The sequence below is a fragment of the Cetorhinus maximus genome, chromosome 17, assembly GCF_964194155.1.
Source record: "Cetorhinus maximus chromosome 17, sCetMax3.hap1.1, whole genome shotgun sequence".
Classification (NCBI taxonomy): domain Eukaryota; kingdom Metazoa; phylum Chordata; class Chondrichthyes; order Lamniformes; family Cetorhinidae; genus Cetorhinus; species Cetorhinus maximus.
The window spans coordinates 54,707,552-54,731,601 of record NC_135895.1 but is presented as its reverse complement, the minus strand read 5'-3'; the positions used below and the strand labels follow the sequence as shown (position 1 = coordinate 54,731,601).

Here is a 24,050-nt window from a genome sequence, read left to right as displayed (position 1 = left end):
TAATGAAGTAGAGAAACATTGTAGGGGAACATAGCACTGAATGACTGATTTCCAGTGGTGGAGAGATTGGAGGGGGAAGAAGCAATAATCCAGGGTAAGGAGCAGAACTGCTCTAGAAATGAACAAACTGGCTTTGATGCTCAGGCAGATTTAGGTATCAACATAAACATTAGCTGGAACATGCATTTCTGCAACCATATTAAACTGTTCCTATTGTGTTGTCACTCAGCTGTTTTTAGATCAGACAATTTCATCAGTAAATTGTCCAAAAATTTCTGAAGTATATAAACCAGATATACAAAAAGATATATTTTTTAAAGACGCTGTTTTTCCCCCAGGTGCTTCCATGTTGTTTCACCCAGAAGGGATTCGTTATTACAATTACTTTGGCTCTTAAAATTTCCATCAGCAGCAAAATAAATTTCAGAACTGAAGGCACGTTGCCATCCCAAACTACTCCTATCCTGCTGTGATTTTGAACAAGGCAAATAGTGCCAATTATGAAACCTGGATTACCTAAGTGAATCCAAAAATAAAATGAGTCAGCCATTCACAAAGAGATAAAGCAGGATTTATTTTCATTCTTTTACTAAGGATGCTACAACATCTAGCATATAAATCCTGAGAAGTTATTGATTAAGGAATTGCAAAGGTGATAATTCAAAGAATCTGCTAGTAAGGCAAATTTAAAAAGTTTGTTTAATGTAAATTAAAGTCAGGCAGCTGAATCCATCAAAAACCTAACATTCAATGGTTGTACTCATTCAATGCAGATATATAGCTAGTAATAAAGCATTTTACAAAATATATTCAAAGTTACATTTACATCATTTTCAGAAATAGATTGAATCAGTTAGCATATAACTAGTTGCATTTTTCTCAAATCTGCTCAGCAAGATACCAGTGTTACAAACTTCAAGTGTAATTAGAAAGTATTGGAAATTATTCCAGATTGTTTCAAACATGAAGGTAGCAGCTCCTAACCTCCTCTCTGGCAACCTGCCACTCATGTCATGTGATCAGAGGCTGGTGCTCTGTCCAGATAGTTACGAAGATCACTTGGGATGAATCTTCACAGTTTGGCTTTGCCAGGCTGAAGCTGTAGGTTCTGAAGTTTCATGGCCATGCCCATATTACCCGCAATTTTCAGTTTCCCCTGAAAGAAGGCCTAAACAGAAAGATAATTTAAAAAGCATTCTCCACTGTTATACATTGTTATACATATGCATTGCAATGAAACACCTTCCTAATTTTATTTTTACAGAGAGCATCTAATCTATGGACTCTCAATTTAGGGAGTGATTGAATACAAAGTGATTCTCAATAACTGCTTTAATATCTTGATGCACCAAGTGCTATTTCCATTTCTCATCCTAACCGTCCTTGTGTTCGCATTGAATGAGATAACTTTAGTCTGCCTTCTTCTTAAATTTAGATTTAATCAGTGTGGTAATATATAACTCAGAAACCAGAAACTATCTAATCATTGTTATGTATTATTTTGTTAAGAATGGGCTCATTCAAAACAGTAACAATTTGGGGGCAGAGTGACACAGTGATCACTACTGGCTGCAAATGTAGGTTCTAGATGAAGCTAGTTCTGAATGGGTGTAACACAAAGCTGTCCAAATCAGGTGATACACCAAAGGAGAATATTAAAATGCATGGGAAAAAGAGCAGGGAAATGCGATCAATATCTGCAATGTGGTACTCTCACAATAGGACAAATGGCTTCCTTTTATGTGGAGCTTCATATTGGTTCAAAAGTCTCACTAACAGATGACAACAATGGCTGGTAATGGCATCACTATATCGCACTGGTGCAGAAGAGGTGCCTCTGAAGCTGGGACTAAGATTCCATATAAAATCACTTCCTTTCAAGGCTGTAGAGCCAGAGAATTTCTAAATTTATTCAGTCCTCTGGCAATAGGGATCATCTTCAAGGCCATTCTCTGCTTGTCTGGCTTGGATGCTTGCCTTGGGTCATGGTGAACACTGCTGAATGCAGTGATCAAGCTGGGATCTGACCAGCTGGTTGGCAATCGCAGACACGCACTCTCAATCTGGATAATGTCTAAATCATTGAGTCTATGATCCACCAAGATCTCTCTCAGCTTATCCACTAACGAGGTGAATACCATTTATTAAATAAATATGCCCCTTATGTTTTCCATTCAGTGCTTATTTGCGTCATGGGACCTTGCTATGTGCAAAGTGCCTGCTATATTAGCATGTTTAACAACACACTACACTTCAAAAGTAAATTATTGGCTGTGAAAGGTTTTTGGAATGCTTCCAGGACATGAAAGTTGCTATATAAGTTGTTTCCTTTATCCTTCTCCTGTCTGGCTCTTTCTGTAGTTTCTCAGCTAATAATACATCAGTATGTCAACATCCCCACCTCAATGCACTCCCCCATTTAATATTATCTGCATCTTGACTAATTTGCATTGCTCAGTTCAAGCCATTTATCTAAATAAAAATTTGTAGAGATTCTAGTGAAGAATCCCTGAGGCATCGCCCTTAGCCTGACATCGCTTCCTGAGATGGTATCTGCTGCTTCCTCTTTTTCAGCTAAATCTTTATCACAGAATCATACAGTGCAGAAGAGACCCTTTGGCCCATCGAGTCTGCACCGACACGTGAGTAACATCTGACCTACCTACCTAATCCCATTTACCAGCACTTGGCCCATAGCCTTGAATGTTATGACGTGCCAAATGCTCATCCAGGTACTTTTTAAAGGATGTGAGGCAACCCGCCTCCACCACCCTCCCAGGCAGCGCATTCTAGACTGTCACCACCCTCTGGGTAAAAACGTTTTCCTCACATCCCCCCTAAACCTCTGCCCCTCACCTTGAACTTGTGTCCCCTCGTGACTGACCCTTCAACTAATGGGAACAGCTGCTCCCTATCCATGCCCCTCATAATCTTGTACATCTCGATCAGGAACACTGGAACACTAGAGGCACCAAGGACAGAATGGTCAGAGTGGGAGGAAGATGGAGAATTGAAGTGACAAGCAACAGGGAGCTCAGAGACACACTTACGGAATGAATGGAGGTGCTCGGCAAAGCAGTCAACCTATCTGCCTTTAGTCTCTCCAGTGAAGAAGAGACCACATAGTGAGCAGTGAATACCGTATACTGAACTGAAAAAGCACAAGTAAATCGCTATTTCACTTGGAAGGAGTGTTTGGGGCTTTGGGTGGTGAGAAGGTAAAAAGGCAGGATTTGCATCTCCTATGGTTGCGTGAAAAAGTGCCATGTGAAAGGGAGGGAGTGCTGGGGATGACTGAGGATTGGACTAGGGTATTGTGGAGGGAACTGTTCTTTTGCAATGCTCAAAGGAGAGGGGAGGGAAAAATGTGTTTTGGCGGTGGGATTACGCTGTAGATGGCGGAAATGGTAGAGGATGATCCTTTCAATACAGAGGCTGGTGGGGCAGAAGGTGGGATGAGGGGAACCCTATTGTGGGCCCTGTCAACCATGGTGGGGGATTGGGTGGGGGGAGGAATCCTCGGTTGAGGAAAAAGGAAGTGCTAGTATGGAAGGTTGTGTCATCCAAATAGATGCAATGGAGAAAAAGAAATTGGGAGAATGAAATAGAGTCTTTATAGGAAGAAGGGTGTGAGGAAGTTGATGGTCTACAGCCAGAAATGCGAGTCAGAGAAGTCAAGGGAGTGAAAAGTTCAAAACGAACCATGTGAGAGTGAAGGTGAGAGAAGGCTGGAAATTGGAAGCAAAGTTGATGAACTTTTCCAGTTCAGGGCGAGAGCAGGAAACAGCACTGATACAATCTTCAATGTGCCAGAAAAAAGAGGTGAGGAAGGGGCCTTGAGTAGGACTGGAATAAAGAATGTTCCACATCTCTTACAAAAAGACAGGCATAGTTAGGACCCATGCAGATATTCATAGCAATACCTTTTATTTGGAAGAAGTGGGTGGATTTAAAAAAAAAAATTTCATGGAATATGAGGATTGCTGGCAGGGCCAGCATTTGTTGCCCATCCCTAATTGCCCTCATTGAGCTGCTGCAGACCATCTGGTTATAGGTACATTCACAGTACCATTAGGAAGGGAGTTCTAGGTTTTTGACACAGCGATATTGATGTAACAGCTATATTCCAAATAAGAATGGTGTGTGGCTTGGAGGGGAACTTGTATTTGGTGGTATTCCCATGTACGCACTATCCCTGTCCTTCTAGGTGGTAGAGGTCACAGGTTTGGAAGGTGCTGTCGAAGGAGGCTTGGTGAGTTGCAGTGGAGTGTTGCAGGAGAATATGTTCAATGTCAGAACAAGTTTAGCCAGGCAGAGGACGGTGGTGGATGGAGATTGGTTGGGTCTCCGTTCAAGGAAGAAGAGGAGAGGTCTCCTCTTTGTTGGGGATGTAAGCACTGAGGGATTGGACATCCATGGTGAAAGGAGACAGTTAGCATCATGAAACTGGAGGCTGTTAAAGATTTTCTCAGTGTTTGATTTGCCTGCAACTGCTATTATAATTTTAAGAAAGGCTTGCATGTATACAGCACCTTAAAGTGTAATGACTATTGTTACATAGTTTAACATGACAGTCAGTTTGCACATGGTATAAACAATAAAACAGAAAATTAGTCATTTGTTGTGGTGGTACTGGCTGAGGAAAGAACATTGACCAGGACACTGGAAAAACTCCCTGCTTTCACCAAAATAGTGTCCTGGAAAATGTTACATCCACTTTAACAGATAGGGCCTTGGTTTAATGTCTCATCCAAAACACAGCTAATAATGTAGCTCTCTATCAATATTGAATATAAACCCAAATTATATCTCAAATTCTGGAGCTGGAAACCACAATTACTTGACTCAAGCAGTGAGAGTTCTACCTCCAGTTCCTATGTCCCTCAAAATGCTTATTTTGCAACATTTGTTTGTTCCCACTGTGTCCCCAGTGGTTTCCCTCATTTTCTCCAAGTCTCCGTCAAGTCTAATTTCCAACTTACTTTTCTCATGCTGCTAACTGGGAAGTAGTACAGCAGCTAGAGGAGATGTATCTGACATTGTGAGCACTCAACATTGGCTCAGGGTGACCACGGGTTCATTAGCCTAATTATTATGGTACTAGACTACTAGAGATTATGAATTCAAATACTGCCATGGGAAGTTGTGAAACTGAATTCAATAAATTAGGTAAGTTGGCTGGCTGGAGAAAGATGACATATAAATTTCCACAGTACATGATTGATTCTTAATGCCCTCAGAAATGGGCAATAAATGCACATCATAAAAAATATACCTTTAAATGACTAATCAATGAAGACAGGAAAAATGATAAATACATCATATATCCACATGTATTCACACTGCATTACCAAAGGTCCAAATTTTCTCCTTTAAACTTTTATTGATATTGTTATATATTTCCTTAAGCCTTGGTACATTTCAGTTCACATGCAAATAAATATTCAAAGAGGTTTCAGTATGCTGCAATGGAAGGGCTGAGTCATTCCTTGGCAGGGAACAGATGACAAATACATTTTGATGAGGATTGGGCAACACAAGGTGCTTTCTTAGGTTGGGACCGAATGTGGTATTTTCCCCATTTTCCTTCATTTGAGACAGGAGGGGCTCTTTGCCAAGATTTATCAATTTCAGAAAAGTAAACACTCTAAGGTGTGTTTCCAGTCCCTTCAAGTGAGCTTTATGAGTTTGTAAGTGAACTACAGCAATAAAAAGTAAACTTAATGGAATGTATTTTGCCAACAAAGTGTATCATGTATGTTTGGGGAGTTTGATGCCATGTCTGCATTTTGTTTCCATTATTCATTTTGCTACAACAGGTGTTAAAAGCAACATTCTGGAATGTAAGAAAGAGGCTTCTGGCCAAACAGTCTGCAATTTGAAAAGTAAGCAGTCGGTTTAATACATCCAACCTTCTATTCAATGTTAGATTTTTATATGGAGACTACTCACGGTCTGGGGATTCATCTTGCCAGTCATCAAAGCCAACAAATCGTCATCTGACATGGTTATGGTGCAGTCAGCTTTCTTCTCTGAATGCAGACACAAAAAAAGAGTTAAGTTTTCTTGAAAGGAAATTCATTTACAACATTAAGGAATGGTTGAGCCCATTCACTATATATTAAGGGGAAGCACCTCCCCTGAACTGTCATAATTATTGATGGTAATAGCTACACACGAGAACCCAGTAGCTGCAGATCCACAATAAAATTCCTTCTACTATACTCCAATGGTTTTTTTTTCTAAAGAGCAACCCTAAAACAATGCAACAATTTTTCAATCACGCCGGATTTCCCATGCCCGCCAGCGTCGGACATGTTCGATGGCGTGATTGGACAATATGGTGAGAAGACCAAAAATCGGTTTCACAAGGTCGTGAAACCAGTTTGTGATTGTCCACTTTGCCCACCAATGGCGGGCTGTGTTCCCCGCTATCGGACATTGGGAACCTCATGGTAACACATCAACATATCATCATAAGGCCAGCTGTTGGACTCATCAACCCCAGTCCCCCCATCCCTTCTCTCGGGACTTCAAAATTTGTTTGACTACCTTGCTTTGGGTCAGCACTCTCAGTCATTGGCGCCAGGCTTCACAGACAGCACCACATCACTTTTAGGGGGGCTCATGGGTAGGTTTCTGCCTCCCAGTTAGGAGATGGTGTAGTGATATTGTCGCTGGACTAGTAATCCAGACCCAGGGGACCCGGGTTCGAATCTCGCCACAGCAGGTGGTGGAATTTGAATTCAATAAAAATCTGGAATTAAAAGTCTAATGATGACCATTAAATCATTGTTGTAAAAACAACCATCTGGTTCAATGCCCTTCAGGGAATTACCTGGTCTGGCCTACGTGTGACTCTAGACTCCACAGCAGACTCTTAAAGGTCCACTGAAATCACTAACCCTAGCACTCAGTTGTATCAAACCGCCTCAAAGTCACAAAAAAGGAATGAAACCAGACTACCTGACATCGACCTAGGCAGCGGAAATGACAACAGCAATCTCCGCCCTGTTGACCCTGCAAAGTCCTCCTTACTAACATCTGTGGGCTAGTGCCAAAATTGGGAAAGCTGTGTCACAGACTAGTCTAGCAACAGCCTGACATAATCACCCTCACAGAATCAGATCTTACAGATAATGTCCCAGACAGCACCATCATCATCCCTGGCTATGTCCTGTCCCACTGACAGACCCAGCAGAGGTGGCGACACAGTGGTAGGGAGTTGCCCTGGGCGTCCTCAACATCGACTCCGGACCCCATCAGATCAAACATGGGCAAGGAAACCTCCTGCTGATTACCAAGTACCGCCCTCCCTTAGCTGATGAATCAGTACTCCCTCACGTTGAACACCACTTGAAGGAAGCACTGAGGGTGACAAGGGGTGCAGATTGTACTCTGGGAGAACTTCAATGTCCATCAACAAGAGTGGCTGGCCGAGTCCCAAATAACATAGCTGCTAGATCTGCGGCAGGTGGTGAGGGATCCAACAAAAGGGAAAAACATACTTGACAGCACCATCCTGACTGCTACAGATGTATCTGTCCATGACAGTAACAATAGGAGTGACCACCGCACAGTCTTTGTGGAGACGAGTCTTCACATGCCTCCAACATGTTGTGTGGCACTACCACTGCTAAATCGGATAGATTTCAAACAGATCTTGAGACTGGGGCGCTGTGGGCCATCAGCAGCAGCAGAATTGTATGCGAACACAATCTGTAGCCTCATGGCCCGGCATATCCCCCGCTCTACCATTACCATCAAGCCAGGGGATCAACCCCAGTTCAACAAAGAGTGCAAGAGGGCATGCCAGAAGTAGAACCAGCCATACCTAAAAATGAAAATGAGGTGTCAACCTGGTGAAGCTTTAACACAGGACAGCACAAGCATCAAGTGATAGACAGAGCTAAGCGATATCACACCCAAAAGGACAGATCTAAGCTCTGCAGTCCTGTCACATCCAGTCGTGAACGGTGAGGACAATTAAACAACCCACTGGAGGAGGAGGCTCCACAAATATCCCTATCCTCAATGATGGAGGAGCCCAGCACATCAGTGCAAAAGACGAGGCATTTGCTACAATCTTCAGCCAGAAGTGCCGAGTGGATGATCCATCTCGGCCTCCTCTGGAGGTCCCCAGCTTCACAGATGCCAGTCTTCAGCCAATTCAATTCACTCCAAGTGATATCAAAAAACTGCCGAAGGCACTGAATGCTGAAAAGGCTATGGGCCCTGACAATATTCCAGGAATAGACCTGAAGACTTCTGCTCCAGAACTTGCCATGCCCTTAGCCAAGCTGTTCCAGTACAGCTACAACACTGGCATCTACCTGGCTATGTGGAAAATTGCCCAGGTATGTCCTGTACATAAAAAGCAGGACAAATCCAACCGTCCAATTACACCCCCCCATCAGTCTACTCTCCATCATCAGTAAAGTAATGGAAGGGGTCATCAACAGTGCCGTCAAGCGGCACTTGCTTAGCAATAACCTGCTCACTGACATCCAGTTTGGGTTCTGCCAGGGCCACTCAGCTCCTGACTTCATTACAGCCTTAGGTCAAACTATGGACAAAAGAGCTGAACTCCAGAAGTGAGGTGAGAGTGACTGCCTTTGACAGTCGAGGCAGCATTTGACTGAGTGTGGCTGTTTTTTAACTGCTGCCTTCAAAATAAAACGCTGTACTTAAGTAAAAGCAAACTTATTTTGTGTGGTCTCATTTTGAAAATCTAAGAGGAGATATATTTCGCATGACCTATTTCACAGGGGTTTTTTTAAATGCTCCATCTCCAATTAAAAGCCTCCTTTTTGCTTTGGATTGAGAAATGGATGGCAACTCTAACGAAGTGCAATACAAAGAGTGGTTTGGTAGTACAGAACTTGAGTATTGCTGAAAAAAGAAACATGTCAAAGCTTTTCGTCTTGCACTCATCAAGGCACTTTGCAAGAATACCAATGCAAGGGGAAAACAACAATTTATTGAGGCTGATTAGTTGGCAAATGGACTCTGATTGATAGAGGCATTGCCATGGAAAATGAACCAATTGATGGTGACTGACTGTTAACTGCTAAGCAGTGTTTGAAATTTAAACCAGGCAGCCTGACCCTGATTGGTCGAGGCACTGACCTGAGGAATGAGTCAGCGAATGGCTGTCACTTATTTTATTTAGCTGAAACAGCCGCAATTTGTGTACATGTTCTATCTGCCTGCAATGTTTGTTAACTGTTCACAGGAATTCTTGGGTCATTATATGTCTGCTTTTACTGAAATCTCCAGTTATCCCAACTGCTTTTCTTATAACTTCCTATTTCCCAGAAGCTCAAAATTTCAGTGCTGCTAGCATAGGAATAGGAATTTAAGAGCAAATAATTTGAGGAAAGCTCTTATGGTATTAAGTTCTGCTTCAATTATATTAATAGGAACATTTATGCTATGGACAGCATCAGCATTCATGGGAATGTAATCATGGAATGTTATAATGTTGTAACATATGGGAGTGTTATATATAATGCTCCCAAGTCTCCAACAACCAGTAATAAGTCATAAATGACAGAAATAAAGGTTGCTACTAGACAACAGTATGCAGATGCTTCCTTTTATATTATTAAAGCTGAAAGGAAAAAAAAGCTTATTTGTCACAGAAGAAAATTCATGGTACCAGAATTGAAATCTACTGATCCTTTGCCATTCTTGACATCCACTACCCATAATCCTTCTTTTCCACCAGGGCCATCTTTGACTTTAAACGCAAACACTCCTCCAATCTTCTTCACAAAGAGCTCTCCTTCCTGGGGAATGAAAGAGCACAGGAAAATAAAACCCTTGATATTAATTTCATCTTAGATAATTCTAAGTGATAATGCATCAAATCAGTCTAAAAGTCAAGTAGAATACGCATATTTGCCATGACTCTTGTACTCCTATTAAGGATTAAAAATAAAAGCTCATTATCTAATAGCTGACACTTCCTTCAACTTTAGCCTTCATCCTCTGCATTCTCCATTTCCGTTAGAGAAGAAACAACCAACTACAGTAAACAAACCACAAACTAGTGCTCTGCATGGCTTTAATGAAGGACTGCACAATGGTATAGAATTCAATACCAAGATTGTCAACAACTTTTCAAGCAGACATGAAATTACAAAACAGTACCATTTGCGAAGAGTTTTTCATAGGCCTGCCAAACAGTGGCAAAATGTAATGAGGGGGGGATTTTCAATCTGTAGCAATCTCATAAATTATAACAAATGTTTACCACATTCAGGCTTAGATCAAAGAAGAATTGTAAATCATTACAATGTGGTAAATGTCAATAATAAAAGCACTGTTTGACTACTTAACTACACAGATTTCCACCATGAGGAGCTTGAGAGACATAGTGGCTCAGTTTATGCTGGTCCATAACTAGCACGTTACAGATATTAGGCTGCTTGCTCTAAAAGGATGAAAGGACCAGAATTGCCGGCGGGTTATTTAACATCTGGCTTAAACTAGCAATAAATATGAATTTATAGTCCCATTCAGGAGTCATCTTGGTATATGGTTTCCTAACATAAACATTGTGTAGCAAATCTACAAAACCTTGAGTTCAAATTTAAAAACTAACAGCGTGGGTAAGTATTCAGATTGCAAAATGAAACAGAGACACAAGTTTAATAATGCCAGCATGTAAAGGTAAACTCATGGCAGAAGATAGTACAGTAATCCAATATACAACATAATAATTTATGGACTTGGGTCAATATGAATAGTAGAAATTATATTTAAATGATTCAGAGGCAACAAATATTGTGAAAGGCATAGCAAGGGCTAAATTTCTATGCTTTCCAATAAATTGGTGAGATGCCTGTGTGGCTGAGCTAACAAATAGTGATAATGAATGTTTGGAAAATGGGCGACGAATTTTCCGGAACACGTCCCTGCCGACTCCAGAGGCCTGATGCCATTTGACACTCTAACAAGTGTTGATTAGCATAAGGCACAAAAAAATGCTGGCCATGATTTCTGAAAAATTCATTTTATTAGTGGTAATTAAAAACTATATTTTTCATAATGTTCACTCAACAGTTTTCAAACAGCTAATGACTCAATTAGCTGGTCAAAATGTCAGAAATCCAGACAAGCAGTGCAGTGCATGGTTGCAATACCTAATAATACCTCAACAAAAAAAAACTAGATCAGGTTGAAGTGATCAAGCACAAAGCCACTAGCACAAATGTGTTTATTTGTATAACCTCCTACTGGCTGACTCTACAGCAGAAAGTAGCAATTTTTGAAGGGAATGGAATCCCAATATGCTGAAAACGAGACGTGTGGGAGAAGATAAAAGTAGTATATGCAGAGTCAATGAATGACCTGGACAAAAGCAAGAAATAAGTTACACGATTTAAAAGAACACAAGGGTAAGCTATCAATATTACTGTGAAATGGATGCACGTAATATATATGCATATCATGGAAACTGGCAATGGCAAGAAGATATTAAGCCAAAAATTTACAGAGAAGAGGTAATTACTTGCCTATTTAAAAAAAAGAGTGGCCAGTGATCTGGTGGGTGAATGGGAGAGTCAGCACCCAGATATGCATTACCATTGAAAGCAACAAAGTAAACTCCTGGCTGTGATGCAAGTTCATGAGAATTTTTTTTTCTTCATTCACGGGATGTGGGCTTCACTGGCTGGGCCAGACTTTATTACCCATCCCTAGTTGCCCTTCAGGAGGTGGTGGTGGGCTGCCTTCTTGAACCACTGCAGTCCATGTGGTGGAGGTACATCCACAATGCTGTTAGGAAGGGAGTTCCAGGATTTTGACCCAGCGACAGTGATGGAATGGCAATATATTTCCAAGTCAGGATGGTGAGTGACATGGAAGGGAAAGTCCAGGTGGTGGTGTTCCCATGCATCTGCTGCCCTTGTCCTTCTAGGTGGTAGGTGGTTGTGGGTTTGGAAGGTGCCTTGGTGAATTCCTGCAGTGCATCTTGTAGATGGTACACACTGCTGCTACTGTGCGATGATGGTGGAGGGAGTGAATGTTTATGGATGTGGTGCCATTCAAGTGGACTGCTTTATCCTGGACGGTGTACAGCTTCCTCAGTGTTGTAGGAGCTGCACTCATCCAGGCAGTTGGGGAGTATTCCATCACATTCCTGGCTTGTGATGTAGATGGTGGACAGGCTTTGGGGAGTCAGGAGGTGAGTTACTCGTCGCACGATTCCTAGCCTCTGACCTGCTCTTGTAACCACAGTATTTATATGGCTAGTCCAGCTCAGTTTCTGGTCAATGGTAACCCCCAAGATGTTGATAGTGGAGGATTCAGTGATTGTAATGCCATTGAACATCAAGGGGCGATGGTTGGATTGTCTCTTGTTGGAGATGGTCATTGCCTGACATTTGTGTGGCGCGAATGTTACTTGCCACTTGTCAGCCCAAGCCTGGATATTGTCCAGGTCTTGCTGCATTTGGACATGGACTGCTTCAGTATGTGTGGAGTCGCGAATGGTGCTGAACATTGTGTAATCATCAGCGAACATCCCCACTTCTGACTTTCACAGGGTCAGCACATGCATTCATCATCTGCTGCTGACTTCCAGTTGACTATGTGCCTCCCAGAAGTAATAAAAAATCTCTGGAGGAGATCTTAGTGGTAGTACACACAGCCAAAAAAAATTATGACATACTACATACAAATTCATCAGCAACAGATAATAAACACATACACCACAAACACTTAATACATTTCATTTCTTCCTGCAAAAATGAAAGTATCAGTTATCCAACAGGAAGGAAAACAAAATAGCAAAAATATCACCAGTGACATTCATGTTGAGGACAGTAGGTCCTGGTCATTTATCTACAAAGAGCTCTTTCCGCTGCAGATTCTTGTTGACAAAGCCTTCGCCAAGCTCTGGAATTCCTTCTGTCATCTTTTAAAACTCTTAGCTTTCATTGACCTTTTGGTCACCAATCCCAATAACTCCTTCCCTGTGTACATTTTTTCCATTAAGCCTCTGAGAGCCCCGTAACATTTTCCTATGTTAAAGTGCTACATAAATCAAAGTTGCTGTTGATGTTGAGTTGCAGCCTATTGTACTTTAACCTCCTTTGAACACTGCTCCACCAGCCAATTAGCTGACTCTGTTGGTGTACTTTTATTGTCTGGTATGGAACCTGTTGCAACTTAGGCATGACATATACACTCTGCGCTTGCAGGCCACATTATCTTCTTCTCCACAAATGGCCAATAATCCATACTCTGACAAATAAAATATTCACTTACTCCCATCACCCGATTAGCACCACAGAAGAAGCTAGAGAAACAGGAGGGAGAAAAGGATACGCTGATAATAGGGTTAAAGCGTGGGGTGGGAAAGAATAAACATTGGCATAGATCAGTTGGGTCAAATGGACTGTTTCTGTGCTGTGATGTAATTCTGGTTCGTCAGTTTGTATAGCACAGCACAGCACAAAACTATATGCCCAGAGATGGGGTTGGAATTGCACTCTTTGCAACAACATATTATATTTATATAGCGCATTTAATGTAATACAAACATTATAAGGCGCTTCACAGGAGCATTAAAAAACATGGTCCCGCATCACACAAGGAGATATTCGGACAGGTGGCCAAAAGCTTGAGCTTTATGGAGGAATGGGAGATAGATGTATCAGTTTCCAGAGATGAAGGGGGACTATCCTGACTCACTGTGGACATATAATTGATGTTTGGCAGAATGTAGTGACCTTGTGTAAAATGTAAGCTTAAGTAAAGAGGAAGGAAGGGACGAAGTTAAAAGACTTTTATTAAGTAAACAGGAATGGTTATTTTCTCTGATCATCTCATATAAGCACTGCTTCATCCATTGGCACAGCACTCTTTTGGTCTGGATGAAGCTTTCCCCTTTCTATGCCAAGGATACTGAGGTCAGCTATAATGCCGTATTCTAAAAGATCAGTTCACTTGGCACAGGCTGGGGTTTGAATTTAGACCATTCTAGGAGTTGAAGACAGCATCACACCGGAGGGTGAATTTACCAAGTAAGCGATTGGGATAGCAGCTTTCAGCTAACCATAAGCCAAGAGAAGTGCTTATAGAGTGTAAAATATACAATTTGATGCTAACTCATGTTTGCAAAATGTAAACTTAACTGATATTATAAAAGCATGCACAAAGTATCTACTTGCACTGATAATCTCTGTGTAATTTCAGAATTTAGCTGAGGCTGAATAATCCGTCACGCAAGATCTTACTCAAATTTAAAATATATTAAAATAAGCAAATGCAGCTTCCGTATAAATCAGTTCTCGTTAGCCGCTTACTGCAGTTTAAGCTGTTCAAGCAGAATGGCACATCTGTTTCATGGTAGGTTTCCTCAGGTAAAAAGGGTTCATTCAGAAATTATAATGAAAGCAAATCCCAATATTATCCCTGGGCCAGTGCTCATATAACCATTGCAATCAGTCTCCTGTATGGCCTTTAAAGTAATATTGATTTAATACAAACTGACATTTAACTGATTTATATGCAAGTCAACATTTCACAAAAATGTAAACATGCATGAAGTAGCACAGTACGGCATTTTGCCATGACTGGAGTAGAGTTTTTTCTTACTTTACCGTGAGTTTCACACCTCAAGAGGCCTATGCCCATTTTTGCCTAGGCTCTCAATTTACATTGTGCCTTTTTTCCCTCCAGTTTTCTTTCTCCTCTACTGATGTTGACTTTGTGGTGACCAAGTCCACTAAACTCGACTGTCTCTAGTGCATCATTCAAATTCACATTGACTATATATGAGCCCGAAAACACTTGCTCACCATGCTATTTGAAAATATAGGCATAATTCTGTCCTCCGCATTTCTCAGCAGAAGCCACAAGATAAATACTGAGAACCAGTAGCCTTGTGGCTGTTTTCCCCATTGCTAACCCAGGAGCTCTAGCTATGAATTGTTATGCCCCAATAATGCTCCAGAAAATATCAGAACACGGAACCATTCATCTTTGTTTCTTCTGAAAAAAAAAGTGTTGGCAACTACTATGCTTCCTGGACACAAGAAAACCCATTTTGAATTTCCCTTAAGAATTAGTTGGTCAGTACCACAGATCAGGAAGGTCCTAGGATCTGAATTGGATTATGTTACCTAGGCTGGTGATAGAGACACTGCAACTAGGTTCTCCCCTCCTGATCTCATGGTTCCTGAAGGTAAGAAAGTCAGCTTTGGACATATCAGAATTAACATCTCAGGTTGATGACCTTTTGGACAAAAGGTCAAACTCTGTTTCTCTTTCCATAAATGTTTCTAGACTTGCTGATTATTTCCAATGCTTTCTGTTTTTATTTACAATTTCCAGCATGCGCAGTATTTTGTTTTTGTTTGGACATGATCAAACTTGATTGCAATGCCCAATTGGGATTGTGCTTTTATGCATTTGGTCATCACACATTGTTGCAAGGTGCATTATAAAACAAGTCACACAAGCACATAAAAATGTAAATAAACAAACAAACACATCCACTTCTAGGACAACCCTAATGGAACAATGTCTGGGCAAATGCAGCAAATATATCCCATGATATTCTGTTCTTTTTACCCTAGTCTGGTGGACTTGAGCAAGGTATTTTCAATAATACTGTCTTCTGACACAATTGGCCATTCCAGTCCTCTAAAGCTAACAGCACTGCAGGCACATATATACTGCCTCAAAAACTTTTGACAGTAGAGGTGCTCTAAGGTTTGTAAGAATTTAAGTGCCCAGTCCGTGCTGTAAATGTACAATATAAACAGTAAATTATCCAGCAAAGACACTGGACTAATATCAGTGCAGATCCATTGATCCATTTCACTGCATATCATTACGTGTGAACAAATCAAAAACAATCAGTTAGCTTCAGCCTTTACAGTACATGACCATCACCAGGAGGGGAGAGACGAGGGGTCCATGGTGAAGGCATAGAGCCTTGCAAGAATTGTTTGCCTGACTAAATTTTTTTGACGAGGTACTTAAAGTAATGGATGGGAAAATGCTTGTGGACGTTGTTTATATGGAGTTCCAGAAGGCATCTGGTGAAGTCCCTAATAAGAGATTATTAGTTAATGTTGAAGCTCATAGAATTGAGGGTAAATTATTGGCCTGATTAGGAAATTGGCTGAGCAGCAGGAGACAGAGAGCAGGGATAATGGGCAGGTAAACTAACTGACAGATGTGTTGGGACTATTCATTATGTTCATTAACTGTTTATCAACACCACATCTTAGGAAGGATATACTCGCTTTGAAAGGAGTACAGTGTAAATTTACTAGAATAATACCTGGATTCCAAGGGCTAAATTAAGAGGAGAGATTCCTAGGGCATCTAGCCTAAGAATAAGAGCCAGGTCTTTCAGGATTGAAGTTAGGAAACATTTCTACACACAAAAGCTGACAAAGGTTTATAACTCTCTTCCATAAATGGCAGTTAATGGTATTTTAATTCTGTTTTCTGATTTCTGTTAAGTAAAAGATATTAAGGGACATGAGGCAAAGAAAGGTATATGGCGTAGGTCTCACTGAATGGCCGAACAAGCTCAAGGCTGACATCTGTTCCAATTGTTATGGCTCTCTTTAGAAGAGCAGGGAGTTCGCCCCAGTTTCCAGGCCAATATTTATCTCTTAAGCAACACCTAAAAACAGATGACCTGGTCATTATCATATTGCTATTTGTGCAATATGGTTGTGGACAAATTGACTGCTATGTCTCCTACATTACAACAGAGGCCACACTTCAAAAGTACTTCATTGGCTGTAAAGCACTTTGGGACAACCTGAGGTTGTCAAAGGCGCTATATAAATCTGGGCAAAATTCATCATATAACAAGTTCACTTGTTACTGGTGAAAGATAAGTTCGCCCACATCTTCTCCGAGATATCTGCGTTCCTCTAATTCTAGCCTGTAGTGCATCCCTGATTTTAATCGCTTCAACACTGGTGGACACGCCTTCAGCTGCCTAGGCCCTAAGCTCTGGAACAGCCTCCTTCCACCTCCCCACCTCTCTTTCCTCCCTAAAACCTGCCGCTTTATACAAGCATTTGGTCATCTGACCTAATATCTTATGTAGCTCAGTGTCATGTTTTGTTTTATAATCTCCCTTAAAGCACCTTGGAATGTTTTATTCCGTTAAAGGCGCTAAATAAATAAGTTGCTGTTGTTGATTATTGCAAATCACTATTCAGATTCCAATCAGTAATGTTTCATTTATGTTTCTTACAAAAGATAAAGGTCAACAGATCAAACTAAACTGCATTTTCTTTATCACCAAGAGTTTCATGTTTTCAATTTAGCCCAACAAGAAAGCTTGCAAGAGTTAATATTGACAATCAATACTACTTAAAATATTTGAATCAAGCCCAAACTGTGAGACATATGGTAGAAGCACGCACACAAGGTCAACTGGTGTATATACACACACACACACACACACACATTCAAGTAAGCTGTTTCACATCAATTTACTAAATGCTTTAAACTGATTCCAAAGCAACAAAGTCTTCCCATATAAGTGCAGACAGGAGCCAGAGAAAGCATCCAGGTCTGAGCCAATTGTATAGCACCAGATAGACCTGTCAAGCCAATCCATCTCACATTAACAAGCATCTGCTTTAGATTTTACATCAACACCAAAGGCCTTTACTCTGGCCCTATCATCGCATTCTTTCTTCACTGGGCTGCTAACAAATTTTAAAATTTTAACAAGTTGCCACTGATTTCTTGACTTTTGACAGTGTGCAAGCTGTAAAAAATGTTGCTTGTGTAAAAAAGTAAATTTTCCTAGATTAGCTTTCTGGATCTACAGAGACACATTCTGTGCCATGTGTCAGAAAAATATTAGGGAAGGCTTAAGCTCTTGTTTTGTGAGAAACTGATCAATGACACTAAAACAATCGGCATTGCAGACATTCCTTGCATTCATGTAAATTCCAGTGTGCACATCATACGCTACAGCAGGCATTATTCTACAGATAAGTAAAAGAATGCAATAACAGCAAGAATTGTAATGTTGCAACGTAGCGACGGCAAACTTGATTAACTTACGTACAAACAAACATACGAATATACGAATTAGGAGCAGGAGTAGGCCATTTGTCCCTCGAGCCTGCTCTGCCATTTGATAAAATCATGGCTGATCTGATTGTGGCCCTTGTGGTCTCAACTCTGCTTTCCTGACTACCGCCAATGCCCTTTAATTCCCTTGTTGGTTAAGAATCTATCTACCTTTGCCTTAAAAATATTCAATGATCCTGCCTCCACTGCTATCTTTTACATTTACGATCCTCCGGAGAAAAAAATTATCCTCATCTCTGTCTTATGTCCTTTCTTAAATAAGGAGACCAAAACTGTACACACTATTCTAGGTGTGGTCTAACCAATGCCCTGTACAACCGCAACAGAACATCCCTACTTTTATATTCCATTCCCCTTGAACTTCTTCGATTAAATAATGATGAGAACTGATGAAGATAGTGGTGCTTATAAGTGACTTGATAGAAAAACTGTCCATGGGATTAAAAAGAGCAATGGCAGCATGGACTCAAAATTGGCTTAAAGACAGAAAGTAGGGTATAGTGATTAACAATTGTTCATCAGACTGTAAGGAAGGGGTGTTCCCCAGCAGTTGACATTAGGATGAGAGTTCTTCTTGATATATATTAATGACCTGGTTTTGAGTTTTGCAGAGAGACTAAGGAGGCTTTGATAGTTTTCTCTGGTCAAAGGAGAACTAAGAGATAAAAACAGAAAATGCTGGAAAAACTCAGCAGAGGTCTGGGAGCACCTGTGGAGAGAGAAACAGAGCTAACATTTCAAGCGCAACACAACTCTTAGAAAATTCTGAAGAGTCATATTGGACTTGAAACGTTAACTCTGTTTCTCTCTCCATAGATGCTGCCAGACCTGCTGAGTTTTTCCAGCATTTTCTGTTTTTATTTTGATTTCCAGCATCTGCAGTATTTTGCTTTTACTTTTGTGAAGACTTAAGGGAGTTGTTCAAAATTATTAAGGGTTTGGTGTAGTAGAGAGAGAGAAACAATTTCAACTGGAAGGACAATCATAATCAGTTGACACATATTTAAGATAATTTGGCAAAAGAACCGTCAAACATGAGGAAAAAACATATGCAATGAATTATGATGATCTGGAATGTACTAATTGAAAAGTTGGTGTAAGCAGATTTAATAATAACTTTCAAAAGGGAAGTGGATATATAGTTGAAAAAGAAAGAAAAATTGCTGGGTTATGGGGGAAAAAGCAGGGAATAGGACCGATTGGATAGCTCATTCAAAGAGTTAGTACCAGGTATAATGGACTGAATGGCCTCCTTCTGGCTGTACAATTCCAACAGCTTTTTGGTAAATTAGCCAAGTCAGCGAAATGTCCTCAATGTTCTGTGTGTTAAGTTTCTAACTTCAATGTACTTTTGTGAGGAAGAAATATAGCAGAGGAGGTAATCCATCTACTCAGCCCTAAAAATGTCTCACAACCTTGGCCACATCAAAATCCTCTGTATTGTAGCAGTGCAACATTTTTTTTCTTTCATGTCAGTCAGTTTTATGCTGTGGGCTCACACCAACGAGGGAATGGGGTTCAGACTACTAAGATCTATTTAACATAAGACTAACAGTCAGCAGAAGGAATTTTCATCTCATCAATCAGTCTGGAGCTAAAAGGACAGTGTCTTATTCACTGAATCCCTGACCATTTCTCTTTTTGAAAAATTCAACAGACTTTAGGAGTCAAACATTGGCCTCACCTCCTGAAGTTTTTTCTCAATTTCTCTAAACACAGATTGAGCTTTGAATCCATTGACACTGGCTACAGCACTGGTCGGAACTGCTTGGATATTTTGTCTTCTGAAAATGAAAACAATGTAATTAAAACAAAAGTATATAAATAACAGCATTTAAATAGAGCAGCTTATGTCATGCATTTCGTCAAGATCTTTATTCAGGGTATGTCAAAATTAGAGCTTTCATGAGAGTTTTAATGACAAGAACTATGTACAGAGCCAACATTAAGCACTCCCAGGTCAGGTACAGAAGAGATGGTTTTCTGTGGATAGGTAGAACAGAGGATGTTTTGCCTGCTTTGTAAACATTTCCATTGGAATTTCAGTGTTAAAATATGAACATTTACATCTATTTTTGTTTACATTGATGAATCCAAGATTCAAAAGAAAAAGCTAAGTTCTATATCTTTCTTGACCACGTGACTACAAACTGTAGTCACTGCTACCATTTCCCCACAATCATTTAAATTGATTTCTGAAAAAAAAATCATCTGCCTGTTTTTCCCCTGTAACTGAAATTAACAATTCCAAGAATAAGAGGCAGGCCATTTAGGACCGAGATGAGGAGGAATTTATTCATTCAGAAAGTGGTAAATCTTTGGAATTCTCGGCTCCAGAGGGCTGTGCAGACTCAGTTGTTGAGTATGTTCGATACTGAGATCAATCAGATTTCTACGCATTAAAAACATCAAGGGATATGGGATATGTTCTGAAGAGTCATATGGACTCAAAATGTTAACTCTGTTTCTCTCTCCACAGATGCTGCCAGACCTGAGTTTTTCCAGTATTTTCCTGTTTTTATTTCAGATTTCCAACATTCGCAGTTATTATTATTAAAGGAATACAGGGATAATTCAGGAAAATAGTGATCAGCTATGATCTCATTGAATGGCAGAGTGGACTTGAAGGGCTGAATGGTCTACTCCTGCTCATATTGCTTATGTTCTTGTGTTCAAAGACCTAGCAGCTCTAACTAAATTAAGCCTTCCCACCCAGCTTTACTCCTTCCACACTTGATGCTCCAATGTGCCTCAGCAATCCGACACCCAGGGCCGAACATGTGCCTTCACGTCGTGGAACACGAGTTCACGTCATTATGCGACTTGCAAACCGTTCCCATGAATGCTGTTTGAATTCACTCGCCATGATCGTCAGTTTTGGCAGGAGGCGAGTTTTGGATGCAGACTGCAAGCTGCATTTCGGTTTGGGCTTGCATTCAGGTTCTGAACATGTCCGAAGTGGAGGCGGGTTCCTCCTGTCCTCTCACCACAAAAGGGCATCAAACAGCACAGCACCCATGGATCAGCCTGGATACCAACCTGGCATTGCTGCTGGAGGTGACCTGTAACCCTTGGAGTGTAAGTACTTGTATTTGTTCCAGTTCCGAAGAAGAGTGATATTGGACTCGAAACATTAATATTGTTTCTTCCTCCACAGATGCTGCCAGAACTGGCAAGTTTTTCCACCGCTTTCTGTTTTTATTTCAGATCTCCAGCATCTGCGATATATTATTTTTATTATTTGTATTTGTTTGCTGGCCGATACGTTGGGCCGTAACTTCCTCGGAGTGGCAATCAGCGTCGGACATCAGGAGGGGATGCAGTGGGTTGGACATTGGGAGGGAGTGGAGCAGGCCAGACATTCGGGGGCTGGAACTTTGGGGGTGGGAGGGGTGTGGGGGTTGGGTGGAGGGGCAAGAATCGGGCCCATTTGGCGGGGTAGGGGGTGGTTGTTGGGTGAGGAGTCCCCAGTGGGTGGGAGAATTCCCATTGGGGAATACTGTTGTGGGGGTGGGGTGGGGGGGAATTATCGGTCTGGGTCTTTACCATAGTTACTCAGAAGTTAGAAGAGGTTTCTAACCTTTTCTGGATAACTATTGGTATAACTCAGGTGAAACCATCCGAAGTTTGCGATCTAAACCACATTTTCGGATGGTTCCCAGTGCAGGGCAATTGTCCAGAGGAAATGTGCACTTCTGCGCAATTGCCATGCAAATCCTTACCTGGGAGAATCCCAGATGGATTCCTCAGCGCATCTTTGGGGTGTCCCCCAAATCCGACGCTGTGGAGCTCGTCATATCAGCTGTTCCATTGATTATATTTCCTTAGTTATTCATGTGCTCACTGTTTTATGCCAATGTTGACGCTCCCCTATTTTATCACTTTCCTGCTGCAACCAGTCTTATAATGTTTATCCCTGTAAGTCTGTAAGAACAAACATCGTGCAGCAGCTCACAAAGCTCTGTAACTCACCGCAGCAGCACACGTCACCTGATGCACCCCTCACTCCAATTCAGACTCTCTTGCACCCACAACAACCATCTCAAATCATTCCACTCAGGAGGATTCAGCAAGCTGAGCATCACCTGACCTACACCCAGAGGCACCAAAAGGAAGCCATATGTCCTCCATACCCCTCAATGCCTTACAATATTGGCAACCAGGGAACATGGTTTGCCACCCTCTCACTAGCCATGCTATGATTGGCTACCAAACCTTTACCTCAGACTTAGAAACATAGAAAATAGGAGTAGGTCATTTGGCCCTTGGAGCCTGCTCCGCCATTCAATATTATCATGGCTGATCCTCTATCTCAATGCCATACTCCTGCGCTCTCCCCATACTCTTTGACACCTTTAGTGTCTAGAAATCTATTTCCTTCTTAAATATATTCAGTGGCTTGGCTGCCACAGCCCTCTGTGGTAGAGAATTCCACAGATTCACCACCCTCTGAGTGAAGAAGTTTCTCCTCATCTCAGTCGTAAATGGCCTACCCCGTATCCTGAGACTGTGATCTCTTGTTCTAGACCACCCAGCCAGAGAAACATCATCCCTGCATCCAGTCTGTCCAGCCCTGTCAGAATGAGATCCCCTCTCGTTCTTCTAAACTCCAGTCAATACAGACCTAGTCGGCCTAATTTCTCCTCATGCGACAACCCTACCATTCCAGGAATCAGTCTGGTGAACCTTCGCTGCACTCCCTCAATGGCAAGTATATCCTTTCTTATAAGGAAACCAAAACTGCACACAGTACTCCAGGTGTGGTTTCACCAAGGCCCTGTACAGCTGCAGTAAGACATCCTTGCTCCCATCTTCAAGTCTTCTCACAATGAAGGCCAATATTCCATTTGCCTTATGCTTGCTTTCAGTGATTGGTGTACATGGACACCCAAGTCCCTTTGTACATCAATATTTCCCAATCTATCACTATTTAAATAATACGCTGCCATTCTGTTTTTCCTACCAATGTGGATAACTTCACATTTATCCACGTTATACTGCATCTGCCATGTATTTGCCCACTCACTCAACTTGTTTAAATCGCCTTGAAGCTCCTGAACATCCTTTCCACACACATTCCCACCAAGTTTCATGTCATCAACAAACTGGGAAATATTACATTTGGTTCCCTCATCCAAATCATTGATATATATTGTGAATAACTGGGGCCCAAGCACTGGTCCCTGCGGTACCCCACTAGTTATCATCTGCCACTCCGAAGACGACCATTTATCCCTACTCTCTGTTTCCTGCTTGCTAACCCATTCTCCAGCCATGCCAATATATTACTCCCAATCCCATATGCTTTAGTTTTACACACTAACCTCTTATGTGGGGCTTTTATCAAAAGCTTTCTGAAAACCCAAATACACCACATCCAATGGTTCTCCCTTATCTATTCTGCTAGTTACGTCCTCAAAAAACTCCAGTAAGTTTGTCAAACATGATTTCCCTTTCATGAATCCATGTCGACTTTGTCTAATCCTGCTGATCTTTTCTAAGTGTCCTGATATCCTGTTTATAATAGACTCTAGCATTTTCCCTGATGTTAGGCTAAAACCTTTCAGCCTCATTGCAGGGTCCCAACATGTGAAGCACCACTGAATGAGAAGGTCTCTGGCATCAACAGCATCCTTCATGGACTCCTCATGGCATATATGTGGACAACTCCTCCCTCATCTCTGGGCACCTCATGTTGGCCTTCCACCTCCTCATCTTCTGGGTCCAGAACCAACCCTTTTCTCAGTGTCAGGTTGTGGAACATGCAGCAGGCCAAAATGATTCTGGAAACTCTTTAAGATGCATACTATAAGCGAGCCCCCTAAGCAGTCCAGATACCTGAAGGGGTGCGAATAGCCATGTTTTCAGGGGGTAGCCCTAATCCCTGACTATCCAGCTATGCAACAGGGAGGTGGGTCAAAACATTCATGGCAGTCCTGACTCCCAGAGGATAA

General features: G+C 41.4%; 1 protein-coding gene across 1 annotated transcript in view; it reads right to left on the bottom strand.

The window, feature by feature from the left end:
- Nucleotides 1–555: 555 nt before the first annotated feature.
- Nucleotides 556–24,050, bottom strand: part of scp2a (sterol carrier protein 2a) — a 93,934-nt gene continuing 70,439 nt past the window's right edge. The window contains exons 13-16 of the mRNA XM_078561244.1: nt 19,781–19,880; nt 9,662–9,791; nt 5,953–6,032; nt 556–1,168 (exon numbers count right to left, since the gene is read on the bottom strand). Coding sequence (XP_078417370.1) covers nt 1,073–1,168; nt 5,953–6,032; nt 9,662–9,791; nt 19,781–19,880 — 406 coding nt within the window. The 3' untranslated portion in view covers nt 556–1,072. The remainder of the gene's footprint in view (nt 1,169–5,952; nt 6,033–9,661; nt 9,792–19,780; nt 19,881–24,050) is intronic.